We start from the raw sequence: 24,964 nt of genomic DNA, 5'->3' as shown, positions 1-24,964 counted from the left end.
CAAAAACATGGGTGTGAAAAACTGCACAAGCAAAACTAAACATGAAGTTTAAAAGGATGCTTTTAAAAATTTGACTGTGTCAAGTTTCAGCCTTGGGAAAATGTTTTTGCTGAGTTACAATCACTTTAAAAGAACCTATTATAATAGAAGTGCTGACATAACCTTAATTAGTACCTCACAAACAGATGCTGCCACAATGCAGTTTACAGTTCTGTGACTTCATTTCTTTTTGAGCAAAACATATATATAGTTTCAGCAAGTAAAATTAAGTTACTTGTTTTCAACCTACTATTACTATAAAGAAGCCAAACATTTCCAGGCCAACTTCAACTATGAAAACAAAATTAATGTGCTTTCTTTTTTTATATAGATGATTTTGGTAGAACCAATATAAAGGGAGGCACATTGTTTTAAACAAATGCTTTAAAATAACTTATGTATTTTTATATAAATGATACATTGGTAAAAATGCTTATTCTTGCATCTCTAACAAATCTTTACATATCAGTCAGCATGAAATATGATCTACTGTAAAATTCAGAGTATCCTGTTTTATACCTTCTAATGGTTCAACACTGTTGGAAATTAAAGTTAATATTTTGAGAAACTCCATATATTTCTCTTATTAGAATTGCTTATTATTTGGCTCTGAATCTCAAGCAGAAAAGACTGGTGATATAGCCACCAGATGGTCACCAGCAAGGTGAACATCTAACCATTATAGATGAGATCATACAGCCAACTGATTGCTCATTTTAGTGGGTTTTTTTGCAGAACACCAATGGCAAATCCATAACTTCTTTCCTACCATAGATCTAAATGCTGAGCCCAATTACATGCGTATTCTAGGGCCACATGAAGTAGAAATGCTGCCCTTCTGATAGGCTAAGTAGTGGGGAAGCCTATGAAGGAAGACTGTATATCTTCATGTATGACACGGGTATAATCTACACAGCAACTACCTGGACAAGACCATGGAGAAGGAAAAAAAAAGGGCATTTTACTTACTGAACTAGCAAAGCACAAATCTATGAATTAAACTGGAAGAGGAACCAAGAAGTGGCCCGTACCTGCTATTCCTCTACCTCTACACCCCAAAAAATCACTCTGCCACCATCAATTATGGTACACTTTAGAATTTTATGCCTCAGTTCCTTTGCATTGATTCAGCAATTCATGTAAGCAAAGCCCTTTTACCTGGGCTCAGCTCAGTTTTTCAGGACTGGTTCCACAGGGAAGTTTATTTTTGGGGAAAGGCTAAGTGATGCGCTGTGAGTTAGTGAGCTCTGGTCGACCGAATGCCAATCCAGACTACAATTCAAAATTTGGTGATCTCATTATGATCTCTATTTGTCCACTTCAGGAAACCAATATACAATTTATCAAGTATTTGTCAACTTCTACTTATGGGAATTCCAGGGCTAGACTTAAGATGCACAAAGCTGTGTCAGAAAACTGGCTTGGGAAAAAACTGGTGCTACTAAGCAGGGGCATTCATGAGCATTACATTAATTAATTACAAAATAATGGGAGGATAGCTAAAATAAAAGTTTGCGATATGAGTAAGGGTAACCTTTGTTAAAGATGCAAAGCAATGAAAAAATATTTCTTAATTAGGCCCTAATATTCCTTATTTTTAACTCCTTTGGTGCTTAAACCTGAAATTATAATGGACACTATACCTCCTTTTGACAGTCTTCATTTTGTTATACTAATTAATCTTAAAGTGTCAACTATTATCAAGTTTGAAGAGCTGCAATCAGATCATCATCTTTGCATTTCTAGGTGGTCTTTTTTGCCACAGTGCTGTAGGTACAGGACTGCAAATAGCATAAGGACAAGGTGCATCAGATCTGGCATCCATCTCATTGACAGGATAGACAAATATTCCTCCCTTTGGCTTTATATAGCAGCCTTCATTACAGCCAGAGTAACAAGAAGATAGTGTTTGGTTTCAAGCAGCCTTTAAGTATTCACACAATCGTCCCAAAGTTCTTCATAAAGTTAAGAATGTATAAGTCATAGTGCAGTAAGTGTGTAAACAAATGAAACAGTTATTTTGTTTTTATCAATAGGTTAGAGAGTGCCTTTCATGTAAGAACCCATTTTACTGAGCAGGAGGCATGGGTCAGGATACTGGGGTTTTATCCCATACTCTATTAAAAAGAGCCACATAGGATTCGTAGCTTCTACTTAGACAACCACCACAGATAGGATCCTACTGTAAGACACCTTAGAGAAAGATACATTTATCCAGCGAAGACGGTGTCTGGATCAGTATGTAGAGGAATTAGTAATATGCAAGACTGCACCACTGGCTGGAATGCCAAGAAACAGTCTTAAATTTAACCAAGTTTCTCCTCAAAGTCCCAATTATCTACTATCATTTTTCCTCACAGTCTCTACTGTTAACTACAAATTCTCACTGAAGAGAAAGTTAAAAGCATTCTATTTTTAATAAGGCTCTATTGTTTGCATGGCAGTTATAAATTCAGGACTGAAGTAAGTGAATTATTTTGTTTTACTCTCAGGATCTTACCTCAGATGTATGAGGTAGCGTAGTAGTCTTTCTTCAGTCTGCCGAATGTTTTCTTTATTGATGCTTCTCTTTACTTCTCGTCTCACAGGAACAGAAAAAGTCCTTTGCCGTAGGAATGTTTGATGATTGGCTGGCATCTCTCGTAAGTCATAGATCACCACAAACATTTTCACCACAGTCTTATTAGGGTTAAATAAGGTCTGAAAAAGACAAACAGTTATTTTAGAAAATAAAGCTGATTCATAGAGTCACTGAACAATAAAGGGTGACAAGATATGAGAATTCAGTGTGCCAATGAATAATTATGGTTCAGATTCACTGGATGGCTTCTGTGCGCTCTGTTCCCTTTTTTTATATAGGAAGTTAATTTAAAGATTACTGTTTAGCCTGTATTTCTACACTTCAGCTACTGGCAACTGAACTGTCCATTTTTTCCCCTCACATTAACGTAATTAAAGGAGGTCATAAGCACAAACTAGTTCTTCATGTAAGAGACAGACTCTTACTACTTTGGTAATCAACACAAACTTCTGTTTGCTCCTTGTGTCAACTTTCTGTTTAGATTATTTTCTGACCTTAACGCTGTGTTTCCAGTAATTACAATGGTCTGCTACAGATTTAAAGAATCCTGAATTCATATGTTGTGATCCTGCACTGGATTCATCAAGGAGATGTACAGTGTTGATTTTAGATTATGCTGTTTGGTTTGCTTACCAATTTCTGGAGTATAGTTCTAATAATTTTCAATTTTTAACATTTATAGAAAACTAGGGCTTGTTGAAATATTGAGATGTGATATTATGCTTAGGCACAAATACGGATTTGATACAAATAATGAAAACCAGAAGTAATTAGAAATATATTAAAATTCAGATAATGGACTAGATTTTTAGTGCCTTTTTATTATTAATTATTATTATTATTAAAGACCACAAAGAAAGCAGTTACAAATTAGGGGCCTGAATCTTGGATAACTTACCTCAGACTCTCTCATGGGATACGTTTAAAATGTATGGTGAATTTGCCATGAGTTACTAGCATGTACACACTTATGCATTGAAAAACAATCACAATATGATAGTACCTACACAGCTTCATATTCAGCAACCCAAGTCCCAATCTGGTGGACATCTCTTTAACCAAATAACCTATTTTTTTTTTCCACCAGGGAGCTCCTTGGTGCCAGTGGTTTTGGTGTGTCCACAGGTGGCATCTGATATTGCTCCAGGAAAAGTTAAGTCACAGTGAGAAATGATTAAAATATATAAAGATTAATCCCACCATCCAAGGCCCTCCATCCCACTAAAAAAAAAACAAAAAAAAAACCACAAACCCCATAGCAAAAATCCACTGATCTTTCTTGAGATCCTCTTAACAGACCTAAGAGATGTAAAAGCACCAGGTTTTAGCCACGTGACTATATACTGTAGCATCATGCACTGTGTTCTCCTTTCTTGTTTCTATATATGAGTGCATACACACTAGTATGCATCTTATTATGCTGTATGCACACTTGGCATGTATAACACACCCATACAAGTCATACATTTCACACATGTTTAATGTAACACACATATACAAGCTCTCCAGCAAATAAGGTCTCTAAAAATCTCCTTTTGTAATCTGTATTGAGTATTAAGGAAATTCAGAACTTCACAAGAAAATATAAGCATTACTGGTCAATCATGTTTATCTTTAAGTGGCATTTTTCCTGGCAGTAATTAACATATAGCCACCAGTCTGATAAATTAACATCAGTGCTTTTTCTCTTTGAGAGCTTAGTGTGGAAAAGCAGAGAATCTTCTAGCAGAAATGCAGTCTGTTACTTACTGATGCTGCAGCAGCAGCAAATGCTTAGTTGTGTATGTTTGGGAGAGAACTGTTATGCAATTGTATGCTATAAAATACATACCACTTGTATGGTTCCTGAAGGAGGTACCCGATAACCCCTTTTACCAAGGGTTTCTAAAGTAATCACACCCTTAGGGAAAAAAATAGATGACAAGTTTAGGATATAAACACTTGTAAAATATTAGCATATGAGAATGTTGTATCCATGTAACTATAGGCATTAAATATATTGACAGTTATTTTTTAAACTGAACTAATGAGTGGGGAGGCCACTCCATCCACAAGATGCTATTACAGTCAGTACCATGGATCTTACAACTGTAAACTGGAAGATTATAAACAGTATGACAGGCCCAAATTTTCAGTTTGGGCCAAACTCTGATTTTTCAAATCATACTCATAGACTTCAAGGCCAGAAGAGATCATGATCATCTACTCTGACCTCTTGCACATTGCAGGCCACAGAACCTCACCCACTCACTCCTGTAATAGACCCATAACCTCTGGCTGAGTTACTGAAGTCCTCAAATCTTGATTCAAAGACTTCTAATCAAAGACTTCTAATGGAAATAAGTTAAGGGGAAAGAATTGTGCATTTCTTTCCAGCTCCTTATTGTTTACCACACTATCAATAACAAACTCCAACACTCCATATGACTTTCACTTCCCTCTTTAACACAGATCAAAAACATTCCCCAATTTCATCATAAGAACATAAGAATGGCCATACTGGGTCAGACCAAAGGTCCATCCAGCCCAGTATCCTGTCTGCTGACAGTGGCCAATGCCAGGTTTACTCCCTCTGGGGCACCTAACAGGTAATGATCAAGTGATCTCTCTCCTGCCATCCATCTCCACCCTCTGACAAACAGAGGCTAGGGACACCATTCTTTACCCATCCTGGCTAACATCCATTAATGGACTTAACCTCCATGAATTTATCTAGTTCTCTTTTAAACTCTGTTATAGTCCTAGCCTTCACAACCTCCTCAGGCATAGAGTTCCACAGGTTGACTGTGCACAGTGTGAAGAAGAACTTCCTTTTATTTGTTTTAAACCTGCTGCCCATCAAGCTTGCATTCCAATGCAAAACCTTATCAATTATACCAACAGAATAGCACATCTGACCAGCTCTCATTCCATGCATTTGGGAAGTTGTTCTGTTGAGATCACTGTTAAGGTTTTGCATTAAAGTGCAAGTTTGATAGTATGCAATGTTTTATGTGCACAAAAGTGAGCATGCAAAATAGCAGAGCACGGCAGAAAAACAGAAACAATCTTTTTGATAGTGAAGGCATTAGATAAATGTTGTACTAGTTCGGTGATGCACAACCATAACATTACATGATTTATTTACAGCATGTGGAGAAGAATCAGAACAATGAAGTCCAGCTAATAAAACAAGCGAGGGTGCTTTAGCCAGAATCCACTGCATGACCTGAAAACCGCTATATGAAATAATCCTAGGGAGATGAAAGCAAAGGAAAGGTGTTTGCTTTCAGTGAGATGAGAGGATGAAAAAAAAAAAAAGCCAAGCAAAAAAAATGTAACTACTCCCCTCAAACTTAAAACAGAAAAACCAAAAGATTCCTCTCTCTCTCATTTTTTAAAGCCTTTTCATATTTTTCAACATCTTGTTCTTGAAAAATACATGTTATCTAAGATTTATGCTTGAAAATACACATTTAGCTAGGATTTAGTTTAAGAATGGGATTTCAGAAGGGCTCCTAAATTGCTAAATAATTTACATAGGCACTTAAAGATCTTATTTACCATATGCACACTAAAATCTGTAACTCAAAATTGGATCTGTTACCCACATCATTTCAACTTTTCCTACCAAGGAGCCTATAACAAACTGAGGCAAGCTACTATATTTCTCCACAAAACACTGGCATATATTAGGCCCTTTTGCTTTTTAGCATATAGGGTTTTGAAGTGTACAAGAATATTGCTGTCACAGTAGAAATGTAGGGCAGAGGCACAGTGGAACTTTGTTGTTCATATCCACTAATTAAACCACAGCTGATAGGGGTCGTTTTAGTTTTCCAGCTTTGGTAGTACAGGTCAATCAACTTTTTGACTCCAAAGGGTGTGCCTGCAACTGGCTAGGAGCATGAGGGCCACATGCATATATTAACACACTTGCCTAATGAAGTGCACAGCCTTAATGTTTGTTTGTAGGTGCATATTTTTACTGGAGAAATTAAGTTATGCAAGTTCACTAAGAACAAAAGCCTATAGTTAATCAGCTTTGTCCTCATCCCAGAGTTATAGGAATAAAATGGCTATAAAGTGTTATATTTGGCCCTCAAGCCAGACTTCAAGCTGCTTTATACAGAACAGATTCTAAGAAAGAGCTAGTCAGACTCTCTAAAATGTGCAGACATTTCCATTAGATTTTTGCAGAAGAAAGTAGAAAAAAATCAAACACACACATACCATATAGGGAGAGGGTGCATTATCATCTGAAACACTGTAGAATGACACTTCGACTGGAAGAGTCATGTGCGTAGGGCAAAAGACTCCACTTGCTCCCACCTCAGCAGTGAAGCCATCAACAATACCTAGAGGATCTAAACGATAGTTCAAGACAGACTCCTGAAAGACCAAAATGCACAAATGCATCTAGTTAAGTATACAGCATAGAAAACAGAGCAAAAAGTTATTGCCAAACTTTTATGTAAAGTTTAATTTGTAATTAAATTATTGCCAGTTATCATTCACAGCTGTCACAGTCATCTTCCTCATTCTTTTTAAAATAAAGGGTATCAAGAGTGACTTTCCCCTGAATAGAAGTGTAAGTAAAGACAGACACAACATAGAGCATAGATTTCCTTTGTCCCATTCTTCTGCCATGTGCTGGGCTTGGGCACAATAGCAGCCACTGCACTTACAGCACTTGAGGACTCCACAAGGCTAGTACTGCTGCCTGCATTAGCCTCTCCCACGAGAGCCCCAACTCTGTACATGCATGTAGCAAGGAGTGGACACTGTACTGCCAGCAAGGGCAGTGCAGTGACTGTGCTCTCTCTGCATTCCTCAGGGCACAGGGAGGCACTGTACCTGCTTCAGGCACAAGGACACCCAATGTAGGATTGTACTTTAAAAGACATAATATAGCCCATAATGGGCCAAATCCTGTAATCCTTGCTCAGGCAAAACTTCCAGTAACTTCAAATGGGAAATTTGTGAGCATAAGAACTTCATTGTTTGGGCTACTGTGAGGGGACTTGGCCAAAAATCATAACCAAATCAAAAACATACCTCCAACTTTTAAACATATAGTGGAGTGGCATTAGTTCAAGAGTAAACACCACATGAACCCCAATCCTGCTCCCATTGAAGTATGGGACAAAACCCCCTGAAACACACCAATGGGCCTATGCAATAATTTTCTTTGGCATATAAAATCTACAAAAAATAAAAATCAATTTAGCCCTTTTAAGTGAAATAATCCTATACCAAAATTTCACAGCTAGAACTAGCATTCTATAAATAGGACACTATCTGGCCACTGAAGTTAAATTTAGAAACACAAGTTTCCTGAAATGAAAGGCTAGTGCCTTAACATCTGCCATACACCATTTTCACTCACTCCATTTACATTAGCTTGTATGATGCTTTAAGTGTCAAATTGTGAGAAACTAGTTTTTTTAATTACTTCCACAGGATCTTAGTATAAACATTAACAATTAAAGGGTCTGACCCCTTAAAACTATATAAATAAAGAATAAAAAACTATATATATAAAGAATAACAGCATTCCCACCACTTGCTCAATGTTCATGCTTGTGACAGAAGATGGGCTGGGGAGCTTTTGTAAGTAGAGATCAGAACAAAGGGTTTTTTGCTCAGTTTAATAATAAACATAGGGAATTATTTAGGAGGTATTCACACAAGTATAATTAACCCTTTATAACACACTAAATAAGTATTATAAGTATGGCACTTTTGGATCATATACAATACCTCAAAGTTTCCTAGAAGGCTAAGACTTGTTATGGGTGGAGCACTGGAACTCAGAAATGGTTTCCCGTGGCCTTCTGGGTCATTGTCTGTGTTTATATATTGTTGTGGACTATTAGCAAAAAAAGGGAATAATAAAGTAATGGCATTAATACTATTCGTTTCTTGTTTTCTGTTATGCATATAGACAGCTGTGGAGAAAATTCATTTTTTTTTGATGCATCACAAACTATGGTCCCAAACAAATAATGACTAAAGAATTATACTGACGAAGTCTTAATATACCCATTTTCTAATAACCTGCACTGGACAATGCCTTCGTAATTTCTATGCTAAAAATAGATGAAAACACAAGAATTTATGTTGTCCAATCATTCCACCAGTAGTAATTGAACAAAGTGTCAACATTCTTTTCTCTTGTATGTAGGTGTTTTATTTCGACATGTGTCATAAATATAAAGGGAAGGGTAACCACCTTTCTGAATACAGTGCTATAAAATCGCTCCTGGCCAGAGGCAACATCCTGTTACCTGTAAAGGGTTAAGAAGCTCAGCTAACCTGGCTGGCACCTGACCCAAAGGACCAATAAGGGGACAAGATACTTTCAAATCTTGGCTGGAAGGCGGGAAGGCTTTTGTTTTGTGCTCTTTGTTTACCTGGTTGTTCTGTCTTGGGACTGAGAGAGGCCACACAGAAATCCATCTTCTCCAACCCATCCTAATCCAAGTCTCCAATATTGCAGTATAGGTAAGCCAGGCAAGGCAGATTAGTTTATCTTTTGTTTTATGTGAATTTTCCCTGTGTTAAGAGGGAGGTTTATTCCTGTTTTCTGTAACTTTAAGGTTTTGCCCAGAGGGGGATCCTCTGTGTTTTGAATTTGAATACCCTATAAAGTATTTTCCATCCTGATTTTACAGAGATGATTTTTATCTTTTTAAGAACCTGGCTGATTTTCCCATTGTTCAAAGATCCAGGGGTTTGGGTCTTTGATGATTTTGTAACCAATTGGTTAGGATATTTTCTCAAGCCTCCCCAGGAAACAGGGTGTTTAGGGCTTGGGGGGAAGAGGTCTCCAAGTGGTCTCTTTCCCTTTTCTTTGTTTAAAATGCTTGGTGGTGGCAGCATAGTGTTCAAGGACAAGACAAAGTTTGTACCTTGGGGAAGTTTTTAACCTAAGCTGATAAGAATAATCTTAGGGGGTCTTTCATGCGGGTCCCCACATCTGTACCCTAGAGTTCAGAGTGGGGAAGGAACCCTGAAAACATGTCTTGAAATCTTCATTAACTAGCTTCCACAATAACAGATTTTCAAGTTATGCATACTAGTGTATGAGAAATCATAATTAGCCCCTTAATTTCTACAAAGGCTTTAAAAGGGTAACATCCTGGCCCTGCTAAAGTCAAGGGGGCAAAGATTTCACCAAAAGAATCCAAATCTGATCCCACATGCCTTTGCAGAAATTTGAAAAACTACAAGACAGAATGTAAGAAAAAAGTGTTTCAGAAAGAAAAGGAGTCAGGCAACTAACTTCCTTTGCTTATGTGAGATATTCTTAGATTATCAATCTAAACCAGGGGTGGGCAAACTACGGCCCGCAGGCCGGATCCGGCCCCTCAAGGCTTTGGATCTGGCCCGCAGGATTGCCACCCCTGCGGTGTGGAGTCAGGGCAGGTAGGAAGCCTGTCTTAGCCCCACTACACACTGCTGCCACCCCAGAGCTGCTCCAGGTAAGAGGTGCCAGGCTGAAGCCTACACCCCGAACCCTTCCTGCACCCTAACCTCCTGCCCTGAGCCCCCTGCTGTACCCCACACCCCTCCTGGACCCCAAGCCCCCTGCCCTGAACCCCCTGCCACACCCCACACCTCTCCTGCACCCCAGCCGTGAGCCCCTTCCCACACTCCACACCCCTCCCTGTAACCCAACCCCCTGCCCTGAGCCCCCTCCCGCACTCTGCACCACCTCCTGCACCCCAACTCCCTGCCCTAGCCCCTTCCTGCATACTGCATCCCCCCTCACACCCTGCACTCTCTCCTGCACCCTAACCCCCTGCCCCAGCCCTACGTTCATGGCCTTGTATGTAATTTCCCCACCCAGATGTGGCCCTCAGGCCGGCATGAAAGTAAGTTAGAAGACTTACCAGTTCGCCGGAGTCCTGAACAGGGGGCGTGGCCTCCACCGGAAAAGGCGTGGCCTCCACTGGAAGAGGCAGGGCCTTAAATCCCCGGGCCCTTTAAATCTTGATTTAAAGGGCCAGGACTCCAGCTGCGGTAGTGGCGGCTGGGAGCCTGGGTCCCTTTAAATCACACCTGAGCTACCAGCTGCAGAGGCGGCTGGGAGCCCCGGCGCTCAGTGGCGATTTAAAGGGCCCAGGGTTCCAGCAGCCGCTACCGCCCTGGCCCTTTAAATCTCCTCCGGAGCCCCGCTGCCACTACCCTAGGGCTTCAGCAGCAGGGCTCAGGTAGGGATTTAAAGGGCTTGGGGGTCCAGCAGCTGCTACCGCCCTGGCCCTTTAAATCCCCTCCAAAGCCCCGCTGCTGCTACGCCAGGGCTCGGGCAGCAGGGCTCAGGCGGGGATTTAAAGGGCCCTGGGGGAGTGGTAGTGGGGGCTGGAGCTCTGGGGCACTTTAAATCCCTGCCACAGCCCCGCTGCCACTACCCCAGGGCTTTAAATTGCCCTCTGGGAAAGCTGGTCCCGGTACGGCACACTGGCTCTTACCAGTATGCCGTACCGGGGTGTACCGGCTTACTTTCACCTCTGCCCTCAGGCCAAAGAGTTTGCCCACCCCTGATCTAAACTACTCTGGGATAGATTCACCAGTTTTCTCTGGCAGCTTTGCATGTCTCCAGCAATGCAACGTAATGCAGCCGTAAACCCATCTGAGCCAGCTGTTACATATATATCTCCAAAATGGCAGTGAACCTCTTTTCTTACTTAAAGTGCCCTCTGTTTTACATTATGAGTTGTGGACTAATTATTTATTGTAAAAGGAAGAATTATGGTCTAAAAATCTCTAATTGATTGATGTACATTTGAAATGTGCTGAAATCTAGTGTTACTGCATAGGAACTCATCCCAATTGTTACAACTATTTAGAAGACAGAGTACTGCTAAAGAAGGGCTCCTATAAATTTTACACCCACGTTTTGGCTAGGTTTAGTTTGCCTCACTCACTTCATGTGTTATTGCTTACATATTCACTTACTTACAGTTTATATATGTAATTATTCCACTGAATACACTCCCACACTTTCTTGTAAGTAGAAAAGGATGAATACCTTCTTGTAGACAAACATTTCAATCGCAGCAAAGATGAGTCCAGATCAAAGCACCCAGATTGTGTTTTTCTCTGAGGAACCTAAGGAAAAATAATATTTTATTACTTTGAAAACTGCAATCACAAATCCTGTGGTCTGTGACAATTCTGATATAACAAATTACAAAAACAATGCAGAAATATATACGATCTTAAACTTTTTACATTCTACATTTAAGAGTGAATTTTATAACTAAACATTATTAAACCCTTGGGAAATAAAAACTGAAAATGAAATGAAGGGCCTTGTCTACACTACAAATTGTTGTAAAGTTAACCCTTTATGATTGAGATGGTATATCATCAGCTTTTATCAGAAATTCTAGAACAGCTACACATTAAAATACAAAATTATTTCATCCTTCTTCAGAAAAATAGCTAAAAAATCCCAATAGTAACTTACAGGACTTGAAAGTAGAGGCAATCCAGTTCGAGGATGGAAAGCCTTGGTTACAGTCCCGTCCAAAGAGTGAAAATTGTGTTTCTGCCATATACTTGAATGCTTGAGTGGTGGTATTCTCTGTAAGTAAAAGACATTTACTCAAGTACTTCAGGTAGCCTAGCAAGTTAAAATTCAGTTCTGAATTTGTTTCTCACTTGTCTTCAAAAATTGAAAAGTCTTTCCAGTTTCCCTGCAGCATATTTTAAGAATATACCTTGGTTCAGAGAAATTAGATCTATGGTATTACTGTTTTAGGAAACAAAGTACAACAGATTCATGCATTCTCTAAAGAAGAGTTTCCTTGTGGCGCCAACTTACAGCCACTATGGACTAGCTCGCTTGTTATTCATCATGTTGCATAATTAGATATTGTTCTATTTATAAAACCAAGAAGTCTGACAAATGAAGTAGGACTGTGGGAATATTCATTAACAGCTCTGTTATGATGTGTGAGGCCTGGCAGTTTCCCTCTAAGTATTAAATATAACAGGAGAGAAAAAAAAAGCACAAGACCAATCTTCAGACCTGAAAGCAGAGATTTTAACTACACTGTTTCATATAAGAGTATGATTACATCTATACATTTAGAGATTCTTTCAGAGTTGATCTAGAATATACTCTAAGTTATTTAGATATCTACTCCCCTCTTGTCAGGTAGGTACTTACCAGCACATCTGCATTCTTCAGTCGTTGACACCTATCCAAATAGTCTTCTACAGATTTCTTCTGAGAATTGCTTTGAAATTCATAGTCCGTTGGGTCTTCATTCTCATCATGTGCAGTTTTCAGTTTATCTTGCTTATTTTTGCATTTGAAACTGTCATGGTCTTTATTTAAATAATTTTCAATACTAACAAGTTGGGTATTTTGCTCACATATATTTGGTTTTTTTGGATCTTTATCTAAACACTTAAGCTCATTTTTGTGCAAAATATCAGATGCCTGCATTAGTGTCGCTTTTTTTGTACCTTCAAGTATTTTGGATTTATCTAACTGTGGATTGATTAAACAGCCTCCATTGCTATTCTCACTGATGATTGTTCTTTCTTTAAGTTTATTTTTGCAAATCTGTTCATCAGTTGTGTTGAAATTTGAACACTGTTTACCAATGACTTTGTTGGTCATTTGGTCTTTATGTGGACAACCAGAAACTGTTTCCAGTTTATCTGGCAGTTCAGATTTATTTTCTTTGCTACATGATATATTTATGCTAGTGAATGAATTGGTAGTTTTATTTGGAGTCTGCTGAAATGTGTTTTGGACAACCTCACTGGGTTTTGCTAGAATCAGTTTTCTTCTTGCTTGGGGTTTTGGAGAAGCCTTCAATATACCATCAAGTCTATAAGATGTAAGAGGGGTATCAGGTGTTCTAGTCTTTACTTTACTGCTGTCTTTTATGGTAACGGCAGACTTAGAGAAAGAAACAGAGGATGTTTCCTTGCCTTTCTTCAACAAGTTTTCATCTTCATATGAACTTTGAAAAACTTTTGAAGTGATTGAACTGCTTTCATGTATATTGAATGGACGCCCAGTAATGTGTGAAGTAGCTGGATCACAGTGAATCAAATGTTGGGCAATCCTAGCTATAACTTCCTGTCGCTCCAGAAGTAAAGAACCTATTAAAGGATTAGTCTCTTCTATGGACTGATGAGAACAGTGGTTCATAAGAACATGGGAATCAACCAATGGGTTCTCTGATATTGCTCTTGTCTTGTCTTCACTACAGTCTTCTGATAACATAATATCTATGTTAGTAGAAACAGAGGATGTTTCCTTGCCTTTTTTCAGCAAGCTTTCATCTTCATAAGTATTCCAAAAAACTTTTGAACTGGTTTCATGCATGTTGAATGGACATCCAGTAACATGTGAAGTAGATGGATCACAGTGAATCAAGTGCTGAGCAATTCTTGCTATAACTTCCTGTCGCTCCAGAAGTAAAGAACCTATCAAAGGATTAGTCTCTCCTATGGGCTGATGGGAACACTGACTATTTGGAACTTGGGGATCAACCAAAGAAAAGGATTTAAAAGTTCTGACTGATGTTTCATGTGGCTGTTTCTTATTGTCCCCCATAGCATTATAGCACTGGACTTTAGACTGTGATGTCCCATAGGCAGACCCCAAACCAGTTGCTGGATAAAGTTTTACATTTCTCACTGATGTAGTAAATTCAGGGGATATTTTTGCATTAAGCAAGCCTTCAGGAATCAATGTCCATGTTTGTTTTCCACATGAACGCTGTGAACTGGACATGCTGCGCTGCTCTCCCTCAATGGAATCACAGTGCTGATGTACATTATGTTCTTGTATTCCCTTTTCATAAAATCCCAGGCTGGTGTGAATACTACAAGTCAAAACTGGATAGTTAGATTGTCTAGGCAAGGACTGGACACTGACTTTCAAGGCCACAGTGTGAGAAACATTAGGAACAGGAAACACATGTTCAGTTGGTGTCTGTGAGAAAGTCCATTGCAGGTCCACATCTGCAGCACTTACTCTGAAACAATACAGAAATGCCTCTGGATAAATTTACATTATATACAGATTTTTCTAAAGAAATAATTATATTAAAAAAAATAAGACAAATAAAATTCATTAAGGAAACTGGCAACTGTCATACTTTGCAAAATCCACAAACCAAATGCTAGAACGAGCAAAGCCAATCCATATATCCCTTCTGAAAGTAAATAGTAAAGGGGGAGGGAAATCAATTGTTTTAAGGCTACTTTCTATTCAGCAATTACCCACTAAGAAAAAACAAATGGCTCTTTTCTACCTCAGACCTACCTGTACAGAATATTACGAGGAACAGCACCATGTGAAACACTCAGCCAAGCGCTCAACTGAGAAAAGAAAACAAAAGATCGGACAGCCAATAAGAGGGTCTTCTCTTCAATAAAGCGATCTCCACTTCTAAAATGTATTAAAAGAAATAAGCAGGTATTGGTAAGAGCCATTACAAAAAACAGCAAATTAAATAATTAGAGCAGCTTTGCTTTAATCTTGTTAAAGATCTTAGAAACCAATGATATTTTTTCAGAACAAGATCCGTTGCTGCAAAATTTCCTTCCACTACTCTTGAACTTTTAAGTCACACATTTTCTAAACATCCTGCAGGAAATTATGGTTCAATGCACAATTTATAAAAAGATACACAAAGACACTATGCATTATCAAAACAACCTGCATTAAAATGACTGAAAATAAATTGGCTTTCAAAGTGCCAGAAACAAAACAATATTATTTCTGGTGAACTTTGTGACGAAAGGAGACTTATGTCCTAATGAAGCACATCTAGCATCCTAAAAAAGTCATGGGGCCTGATTCTCCACTAACTTGCACCGTATGTGGAGAATATCTGTATCTCTTCAAAGTGAGTGCAAAATGATACCATTCTTAGTTAAACTTTACAGCCACATTACTCAGGTGATTACACAAAGTACTAGGCTGTGGAAAATCAAGCCCAAATTTTGTACTAGAATACAATTATTTTCTAAGAACAGCAATAATAATTTGGGATTCAAATCCAAGTTACTAAACCAGTCAGTTGCCCTGCAAGAATCCAGTCACCTTATATTATTAACTAACCTCCACACCCAAACTTACTGTCGGGGAACTGGCTCCAAAATCCACCTTTCTAACAGCAATGCATCTTGTTTGATTGCAGGATCATTTAAATCACTCCCTTCTGTGGTGGGCCCTTCATCACTATAGCAACAGTCCGGAAGTAGCATCACTTCTATCATGATAGGAATATTATTTTTCCACAGTAGCATAACCTCAGACCTGGTTCGTCTGGCTTGACGACACTTTAAAAAAAAAAAAAAGAAAAAAAAAGAAAAAGAAAAAGAAAAAAGCACCACAATACTAGTTAGATTTTAAATCAGCTTTAAGAGCACATTCAAAAAATGTGAAAGCATTAAGGGCCCAATCCAGGAAAACACATCTGAGTTTTTCAAATCACAAAGAAGGCTGCAGAGCCATTAACAAGGCAAGATATAATAAAGCTCTAATGTAGCAATTTAGAGAATTTGTGGGGAAAAGCCTCGAGATCATATAGAGGAGCTTCCCACCAACTGTACTCTGCTACTTGTTCTTCTTTCACTCTCTATAAGTCCCCCCTTCTGCGGTCTAATATCTTGTTAGAGTTGTTAGAATCTTTGGGCCGGAGCAATTCTCCTGCATGGCCAGGGGTGCAAGTTTACAGAGTTCTGGATCAACATCTCTTATTTAGGAACTGAAGAGCCCCAACCTTTCTGCACCAACTCCCCCTATCCACACATCAATGAGCAAAACAGAAAAATAAATTTCCAAGATTATCTAGAAATGCAACAAAAATTAGGGAAAAGTCTACATTTTCTCAAAAATCCCATTAATGCAAATTATGGTTCTATACAATAAAAAACTTGATACCATTCTACTACAAAGAAGAAGAAGAACGGTATAAGAACACAAGTATGTGTTATGTTCATTTGCAAATAAGTTATATAGCATGACAATTCACACAAGTTGAAGATTCCATGGATTCCCCATGAATACCCCATGGTATTTATCATGTACTGATATTGTCATACCTGGGCCAATTTGTCCGTGCATTCATGCTTAGATGTTAGTGGTTGACTTGACTGTGCTGGAGGGCAATGGAAACCCTCTGTTCTACCTTTTACAGAAAATTCTGGTGTTCGACCTTCAGTAATCAACAAGGCCAAGGAGACCAGGAATTCCTCAGCTTCATATTCAAAGTATTCATCTAAAGTATCTGTCATTCCACAAAGAGACAAAAAAATCCTCATTAGTACAAGTTAAAGACAGATTTGTAAAACAAAAAAAAATAAATAAAAAAACCATCACAGGTGAAGAGTGTTACACCTGTAACTTGTTTAAATGAAAGAACCACCCCGTTTCAGCTACAACATTCAGTATGAAGTTACATGGTAAATATTTTGTTGCCTCTAATCTGCTGGATTCCTACATGCTGCTCATTTAGTCCATTCCCCTCACCAATCCATCCATCACAAAGTAATGCAGAAATGTTTAAAATTTGTCGAAGAGTATATGGGCAATCTTAAACCTTAAAATTACCCTATGCTCAGTGCCAAGGGATTTTATGGGACTAAAAGAAAAGGAGTACTAGTGGCACCTTAGAGACTAAGGAGCCACTAGTACTCCTTTTCTTTTTGCGAATACAGACTAACACGGCTGTTACTCTGAAACCTGTCATTATGGGACTAAAGTATCTCTAGTACAGGTGAGAAATCCTGAGAATCCGAACATCTTACTTCATGTGTATTACAAAGATCAAAACATTCTCTTTCCAAAAAAACACTGGTTTCAAATGTGTCTTTACTGTTCTATTAAAGCATTTACAGCTCTAGCATTTTGCGAGATATGATTGCAACTGATACTGGTCCCTTGTTCCAGAAGAAGACAAGACAGCTGCAAATGCATATGTAGAACTAGCATGTAAAAGTTAGTATCTTACAACAGCAAGTAAAAATTGTACTGTATCAAACAAAGCAGACAATGCCTGGTCTGCCTACTCTAAGCAACCTTCATTGCTTCAGTCAAGCAGTAATCCAAGATTGACTATACCAATGCCTAGACCCAGTGTCATTTTCTGTCTTTGATTTGAAGTATGTAAGAACATTTCTGGGTGGTGTGCCCCAAACTAAAAAAGGCATCCAATATATCAAAAATTTTATTTCAGAAACAAGAGCTCTGCAAGAGTATAAATATAGTTTCTGTTTTCGGCTTACGAAGGCTCAATGGAGGACATGATTAAAAAAAACTTATGATGGAAAGCCAAGGCTGTGCCCCATCAGGTGGAGAGAAGAATACAGAAAATAGGGGGATTGTCACAAACATACAAAACTGAAACAATCTATGCTTTATGGTCTAGCCTCTAAATCATGGGTGCTACCCAATCGTGGCAGGTTATAAGACCCTGTTGTGGGTGCAGAAGAGGAACTAAATCCAAGTAGCTATTTTAGAGAATTAGCAAGGGCTCTCAGTGGCTGGAAATAAAAAGGTATGCTACTTATGATGAAAATGGAAACACAAACTCAACTACTTATGAGGATTTTTGCAGGGTAAATCATGTAGACTCTTGTGATAGATTTCCCAGAAAATAATTATGTATAAAATAACATTTCCAAATGTTTATACATTTGAGATCCCTACCCCATAGCTTTTTATTTTGTTTTAATATCTTTCATTTATTTATATATATATATATATATATATATAAATTTTATTATATAAAAAAGTAATGTCAATTAAATGGATTGTCCTCCGTATCATACCCAAATCATTATACACCAGAAGACTTTTATATATTACATTTTCCCTCTTCCCCTAACTTTTTACTACAAATGTAAAGTGAGCATGAAGTACTGTAGTTCAAATGCATAAATTGTCAGTCACAATAAACAACTGTAGTTATCACTCAATTTGCCCGATTGTCATGGGTGCTCTGAAATTATTGTCTTCAAACAGAGGCCTGAGAGTTCCAGACAAACACTCATGCTTACATGTGCAATTACTACAAACAGCATGTGCAGACTGGGTAAATATATATAACTAGCTCCTTGTAAGTGCGCTTTTGTCCAAACTATTATGCCACTACACTTTTTGCACATGCATTTTTTGCCTATGAATGAAAGGAACAGAGCATGGTATGCATACCATCAGCAAGTGGTCTTTTATCTATCAGAAGATATCAGCAATTTTTAACAACATCTATAAATGAAAATGATTAGTGGAGTAGTAAATATTGAGAACAGGTTACTTACACCATGTGACCTGCATTGTTTAGTAAACTGGGGACATTCAATCAAATACAAGGTCATACATATATAAACAAAGAATGTAAGTCATACTTACAGGATAGGGGATTATGAACTTGAAAACAGAGACTCTGTCACAGATGTCATGATAGGTAAATAAAAAGTGATTCCCCAGTACAATGCTGTGGCTAAAAGGGCCATCACAAACCTTGCATGCACAAAGAGGGGTGAGGTAATATCACCAATGTATATGGCACTGGTGAAGTCACTACTGGAATACTGGTTTCCAATTTTGGCATCCACACTTCAAAAAAGAAGTTGACAACTTGGAGAGGGCTCAGAAAAACACTACAAGAATGATTCAAAGTCTGGAAAACCTACCTTAAAATGAGAGACCAAAAGGATCTACAGTACATCGACTCCTGAAGAGAAGGTTAAGAGGTGCCTTGATAATGATCTACAAGTATCTACACAGGAAGAACATATCTGATACCACGGGCAATTTATTACAGCAGAAAAAATAACAAGATCCAATGGCTGAAAACTGAGGCTAGAAACATCCAGACTGGAAATTACTCTCACTGTTAAAACTGTGTGCCTTTTAATCACTATAACAGCTTATTGGAGGAGATAGTAGACTCCCTCACTTGAACTTTTAAGACCAGATGTCTTTCTAAACACACATGCTCTAGTCTAATTCAACCACAGATGATCAGGCTTAATGCACTAATTACTGAGTGAATTCTAGGGCCTGTGTTACACAGGACATCACACTATGGGATCATAAGGGTCCCTGTTCTGGCATTAAAAACTGAGTGCTTAGAAAGTATTTTACAATTTGTAATATTAGTGTGGTTTCATGCTATAGTAAAAACTGATCTAATGAACCACATATAGTGTGAACACATCCAAGTGTGAGACCAAAACAGTGAGTAAATAAAGAAACTGGGTCCTAAATAAGTACTTGGAAATCAAAATCCAGAATCCCTAAGTGATATTATCAGAGGTTTCCTTAAAATATGTATTGATCTTAACAGAATAAGTATTAAGTCTAAGATATTTAAGAACATTACTGGCAATGAAGAGCATAAGCATTCAACTATTCCTAACATCTACCTATAGTATGTTTTATTTTAAAAGGCAAATAAACTGAAGTTTAATACTTAGTGGAGAAGTGGAAGGGGAAAGAAAGATCTCCTATGCATACAGAGGAAGCCACCGTACCATTCTGAAAATGTGATTGAAGTTCCATATAATTACTGTATGCAAAGTTTTATAAAGATCTGGTTAAGGAACCCTTTATGTTCAAATCCTTTTTAACACTATTTGAGTTCTTAAAATAAATCTAGAACTCTCAGGACTTTTCCAATACAGACGATTAAAACAAAAGAAGTTGCCAAATTTTGCCTCACTTTCTACTCCACCAATTTAAGATTTCCACTCCCATCACAGTTAAGTAGGAGGTGAGGAGGAGTAGGGAAACACAAATGGCCAGATACATAGTATTTGCATTAATGTAATTACAACAAACACTGTGCCACTTCAGTATTAAAACTGCATAAAATCAAAAGACAACCATTATATTCTTTGAATACCAGTACAAACACTAAAGTAGCTGCATTAAATACTACCCTTTTAATGAAAAAAGCATAAAAAGACAGGGCAAATTGTTATATTGTACTATTAATGTAATGTGACAGACTGCAGACATATTTGATCTTATGTTTTACAGACATGCTTTTTTTTTAAAAAAAAAGCAATTTGTGATAAATATCTTAATTTTATATTAGAGTGGGTTTGGCACATTGATTTCTTTAGTGCCATTTGATTTCCTTAGTACATAAGAACTTTTAATGGCTTTATACAGAAGAAAAAAGCCAAGACTATAGACACTGAAGAGTGTGGTAATTGTTCCTACGCACAGACCAATCAGCTGATGCAAGCTGATGTAATTGAGGACAAGGGTGGAAAGACACACTTATAAACACAACACGTTAGTGTTTAGCTAGAAAAACTGTTGAAATGTCTTCTGTATGAATCAGTCCTGAAAGAAACAAAGCCTGGCTGCAAGAACTAAGAAGGAAAGAAATTGCTTCCCTTATCCTCAGGTAATCTGAGGCGGTTTCACTTCCCAGCATAGTTCAGCACAGCCCTAAGCCTGCCCTAACTTGCACCCAAATGCTCCTTGCCCCACAGATCTTGCACATTCAGGAAATAGCTCAAGCATAGTATCATTCTAGCCACATATATTCCTATCCTTTTGACATCTCCTGCCTATCCCAAGAAGCCCCGTGCACTGGTAGCTTTTCCAGGAAGGACCCAAAGCCATCTCAGCACCAGTAAGGGGGGCCCCTGTGCCTGGGATATTATTGCAGGGCCTTGCAGTGACTTTGTTGCCCCTCTGAGCTGGTGTAGATAGCACAAAGAAGCTGAAGAGCACCAATGAATTCTCCTGCATTGACCAGTACCTCTAAGGATCAAACTCTTAGGCCATGTCCACCTCCATCTTACAGAATTTGCAACTGATTACTAGCATAAATGGCTTTAAGTTGTGTTTGTATCTGCACACTCCACGATTAAGATTCTGACAGTAACTAGGTCAGCTAATTTCAGCCCGTGCCAGGTCTACATGGCACATAGTTATCTTCCTGTATCCAGTTTGGCATATATTTTTTTTAAAAAGTGTAGACAAAACACACTATGTTTATACCTGTTTGTGTAACCACTGTCAGTCCTCCTTTCTCCTCCTGCTACGTGTGTGGTAGGATATTCTCAGAGAGCACTTCCCCATATGCTGCAGTACTGATCCATATCCTTTGGTTACTCCATCCCCTACAGATACACCACTGACTGGCCATCCATGTTTCCCCTCAAACAGCAATGATATCAATATAGTTAAGCAACATAGTAGGTGCAGGCATACACAGAACTGTGAAAGCAGAAAGCTGTTGTATACCCATAAAGTGAACAGTATCTTTTGTAATCAGTTGAAATGTCTCTACCTGGTTATAAATACATGACTGATTTGAACTGGGTCACAATTAGAACAGTCTTCCAAGATTTCATGGTGCCAATTGTTTGTTGTCAAGAGTGTACATTGTCAAAGTGTAGAAACCTGGATGGTGTAAAAAGATTACTTTACTTCAAGAGAAATAGAATTACAAGTATATTCACAGCAGACCCACACTCTAGGTCCATACTCCATTAACATGACCAGTGAGAGTAAAGTCTTTGGCTAACAGACAATATGATGTTACGTGCCTGCTCTATAAGAAGCTCTGGTGACCTCAGCATTTCCAATGGCTCATTCCAATATCAGAGTGTGAAACAGAAGTAGAATAAAAGATTATACCTCCTCAACTTTGTGGGGAAGGTAGACAAGGATCTGCTGTAACTGCACACCATCTGATAACAAGAATTCCAGGAAATTCTTTCCCCCTTTTCTGCCCCATAAGGCTTAAGTTCACAGCAGAACCTTATTCTTGGAGGTTCCTGAAATCTCCATAGACCATCATATATTTGATGTATTCTGCACCTGGACCCTGAGGATACCTTTAGTTTCAGGCTCCTCAGAAGGAGAAACCACCTTGACAATATATGAGTGGCATGATTAGATAACCAAAACAAGAGCAAAGGGTGTAAAAGAGCATAAAAATATCCTTAAAAATACCAGATGTAAAAAGAATTTCCTCTTCCAATTTGGAAACATTGATAAGACAAGCTAAAATCACAACAGGATACTGAACTCAATCACTTCGAATAAAATTTAGTCAGTCTACATGGCTGCCCTTCAAATCTCTTCCTGGGAGCTAATCTGAACTCAGCTACACAAGCAGACATTCCTCCAAATAAATGTTCCTTCACATAACCTTGAAGTTGCAGACCTCATAAGGAACAACAAACAATGCCATCAGACAGCTATTTAGACATGGTTCTCTTGGGTACTAGAAACACAGGGGCAAAAGAAAACAAGGGGGGGAAAGAGGTGGGGAAGAGCAAGATAGACAAAGGCTTTGCTCCCTTTCAAATAACAGCTCTGGGACCTTTTCATTTTAAAGCTTACAGAGAACAGCCTTTCTGGACAGGCATGTGGAAAGAACACTTGCAGGGTGGCTACTTAAGTTAGATTAAACCACCACCTTTGGAAGGAATTTAGGATCAAGTGTACTACACTACCTTATTTCTTATGAAAAAGCATAAAGGTAAATTAGTAACTAAAACCTGACTCTTACTAACTCTGCAAACTGAAGACACTATCACTACGAGCATTAGTTTTCATTTTAGAAACTCACATTTCTGGGTGGTAAAGTGGCTTAGTACGGATGGCATTACTACCCCACAAGAAAAAGGGATTTTAATGGGCTTTCTTCAAATTCCCATCTGATCATTAGACTAGAGGCTATAGAGGAACTTTAATATACTCATACAGTGTCAAAAATAGCTGCCAGATAAATCTTAAGGGAGAATTCCTTTTACCTAGACTGACAAAGAGAAATGATAAGCAAGTAGTTTTCATGTGGGGTAGGTAATATGAATTCCTATGGGCCTTCTCATTACGTTTTACAAACCTTTACAACTGAAATTGGTAGTTATCTTCTGGTAAGATAAAGGTCTTTCTCCAGTAAAGTCCTAAGGAAAGAAAACTTATAAGGGCTCTAGAAACCCATATCCATGCCCTCTTGAAGTTTCTTTACCGTCTTCTCTTCTAGCTGTTTCCTTTGCCTTTAAACACAAACACTCAATTCAATAGACTTCACTGAAAGGATGCATGCTTTCAGTTGTGCCATTCTGATAGGGAAAGGGGATCCTAGGTCAGCATGCAGAGAGGTTACCTGGTTCTGTTTGATCATACATAAGATTTCAGCCTGATGGAACTGGATACCGCCAATACTGGCATGAGTGGGACCCACATTTGCCTCTGCCATTAAAGAGCTATTAATATTGTAGAACTTGTCTCTCCAACTTGATTAGGACCTTGGCTGTTAGAGGGAAAGACAAGTGTGAAAATGCATTTCTGTGGGCAGGTAGTCATTCTACTCAAAAGAAACTGGGCTATGACTTATTGTGTCCAATAGCATTTTCCTTTCCCACCAAGCAAACTGAACTTAAGTTGCAGTGCACACAAACTTAACCAGCTGTCATCTTTTCAAAGAAGCAGAGTTGTTCACAAAGACATCATTTTGAATATTATGGCAGTTGAGATAGCTGAAGTCCATAACGGACCTCAGCCCTTCTGTGTTTCTAGATATGAGGAAGTACCTAAAACAAAACATCTGAGTTTTATGACATTTACTGATTTTTTGCAGTCTCTTCTGGATAACGCAGATATGGAAAGCATCTTCATATGGGCAATCTGGAGATACTTCTCTGATGGAAATTTTGTAGCCTTGCTTGACAACACAAAAGCCCCAGATCTACATATGATATAACCAGGGATCACTTATTTTGGAGGCAGCTACATCATGTCAAAGGCATCCTCTTGCTAGGCCATCACCAAAAGGCTTTTGTAATTTATCACTTTATAGTTTTGGGGAAGAAGATAAATCCAAGCATGAACAAGCCACCCTCTAAAGGGTGGTCTGGCACCTATTCACTTGAACTGGTAACTCCTTATGTGGGAAGCAAGAATGGAGGGTTAATACATTTTCCATTCCAGAGTATGGGATCACAGTGCAGGGATGCTCAGCTGCGAGTCTTGACTGCCTATAGCTATCTCACGCACCAGACTTGAGGGATGTTAGGTTTCCCCTCTAATCTCCTGCAGCAGAGGTGCAACTCAATGTAAACTAGGATTTCAATGCAGGACATTTGGGGGTCTACAAAGTAAACAAGTACTCAGTCATCACAATGATAAATCAAGCTCAGATTCCACAGAGAGAATTTAGTTTATTGCTGACCACACTTCCCAAAAAGTTCACAAGTGTCAGAAGACTTGCGACTCATACATACATGTGACTAGAAGTTCTTACCCCATCATCCCTTTTGTTTCAGGTGGGAATCAGGATGACAAGTATGCTAACTCCAACTGCACTGAGATGACCAATGTGGATGGCATCATTAGTT

The 24,964-nt window shown here is 38.5% G+C and overlaps 1 protein-coding gene across 5 annotated transcripts in view; it reads right to left on the bottom strand.

The window, feature by feature from the left end:
* The window catches only part of ATOSA (atos homolog A), a 53,299-nt gene that overhangs the window by 5,579 nt on the left and 22,756 nt on the right, over nt 1–24,964 (bottom strand). For 2 of the 5 annotated variants that reach the window (XM_073303840.2, XM_073303839.2), the window contains exons 2-11: nt 16,691–16,875; nt 15,723–15,925; nt 14,904–15,029; nt 12,783–14,613; nt 12,078–12,194; nt 11,637–11,716; nt 8,363–8,471; nt 6,833–6,991; nt 4,452–4,520; nt 2,540–2,739 (exon numbers count right to left, since the gene is read on the bottom strand). In XM_073303840.2, the coding sequence (XP_073159941.2) occupies nt 2,540–2,739; nt 4,452–4,520; nt 6,833–6,991; nt 8,363–8,471; nt 11,637–11,716; nt 12,078–12,194; nt 12,783–14,613; nt 14,904–15,029; nt 15,723–15,925; nt 16,691–16,875 (3,079 nt within the window). Of the gene's footprint in view, nt 1–2,539; nt 2,740–3,623; nt 3,762–4,451; nt 4,521–6,832; nt 6,992–8,362; nt 8,472–11,636; nt 11,717–12,077; nt 12,195–12,782; nt 14,614–14,903; nt 15,030–15,722; nt 15,926–16,690; nt 16,876–24,964 lie in introns of those variants that run through there. The other 3 variants (XM_073303841.2, XM_073303842.2, XR_012153996.2) reach the window with 3 other exon arrangements.

The sequence above is a fragment of the Lepidochelys kempii genome, chromosome 10 (genome assembly GCF_965140285.1).
Source record: "Lepidochelys kempii isolate rLepKem1 chromosome 10, rLepKem1.hap1, whole genome shotgun sequence".
NCBI lineage: Eukaryota > Metazoa > Chordata > Testudines > Cheloniidae > Lepidochelys > Lepidochelys kempii.
The sequence above is the reverse complement of the archived record's forward strand: the minus strand, read 5'-3'. Positions and strand labels throughout refer to the sequence as shown.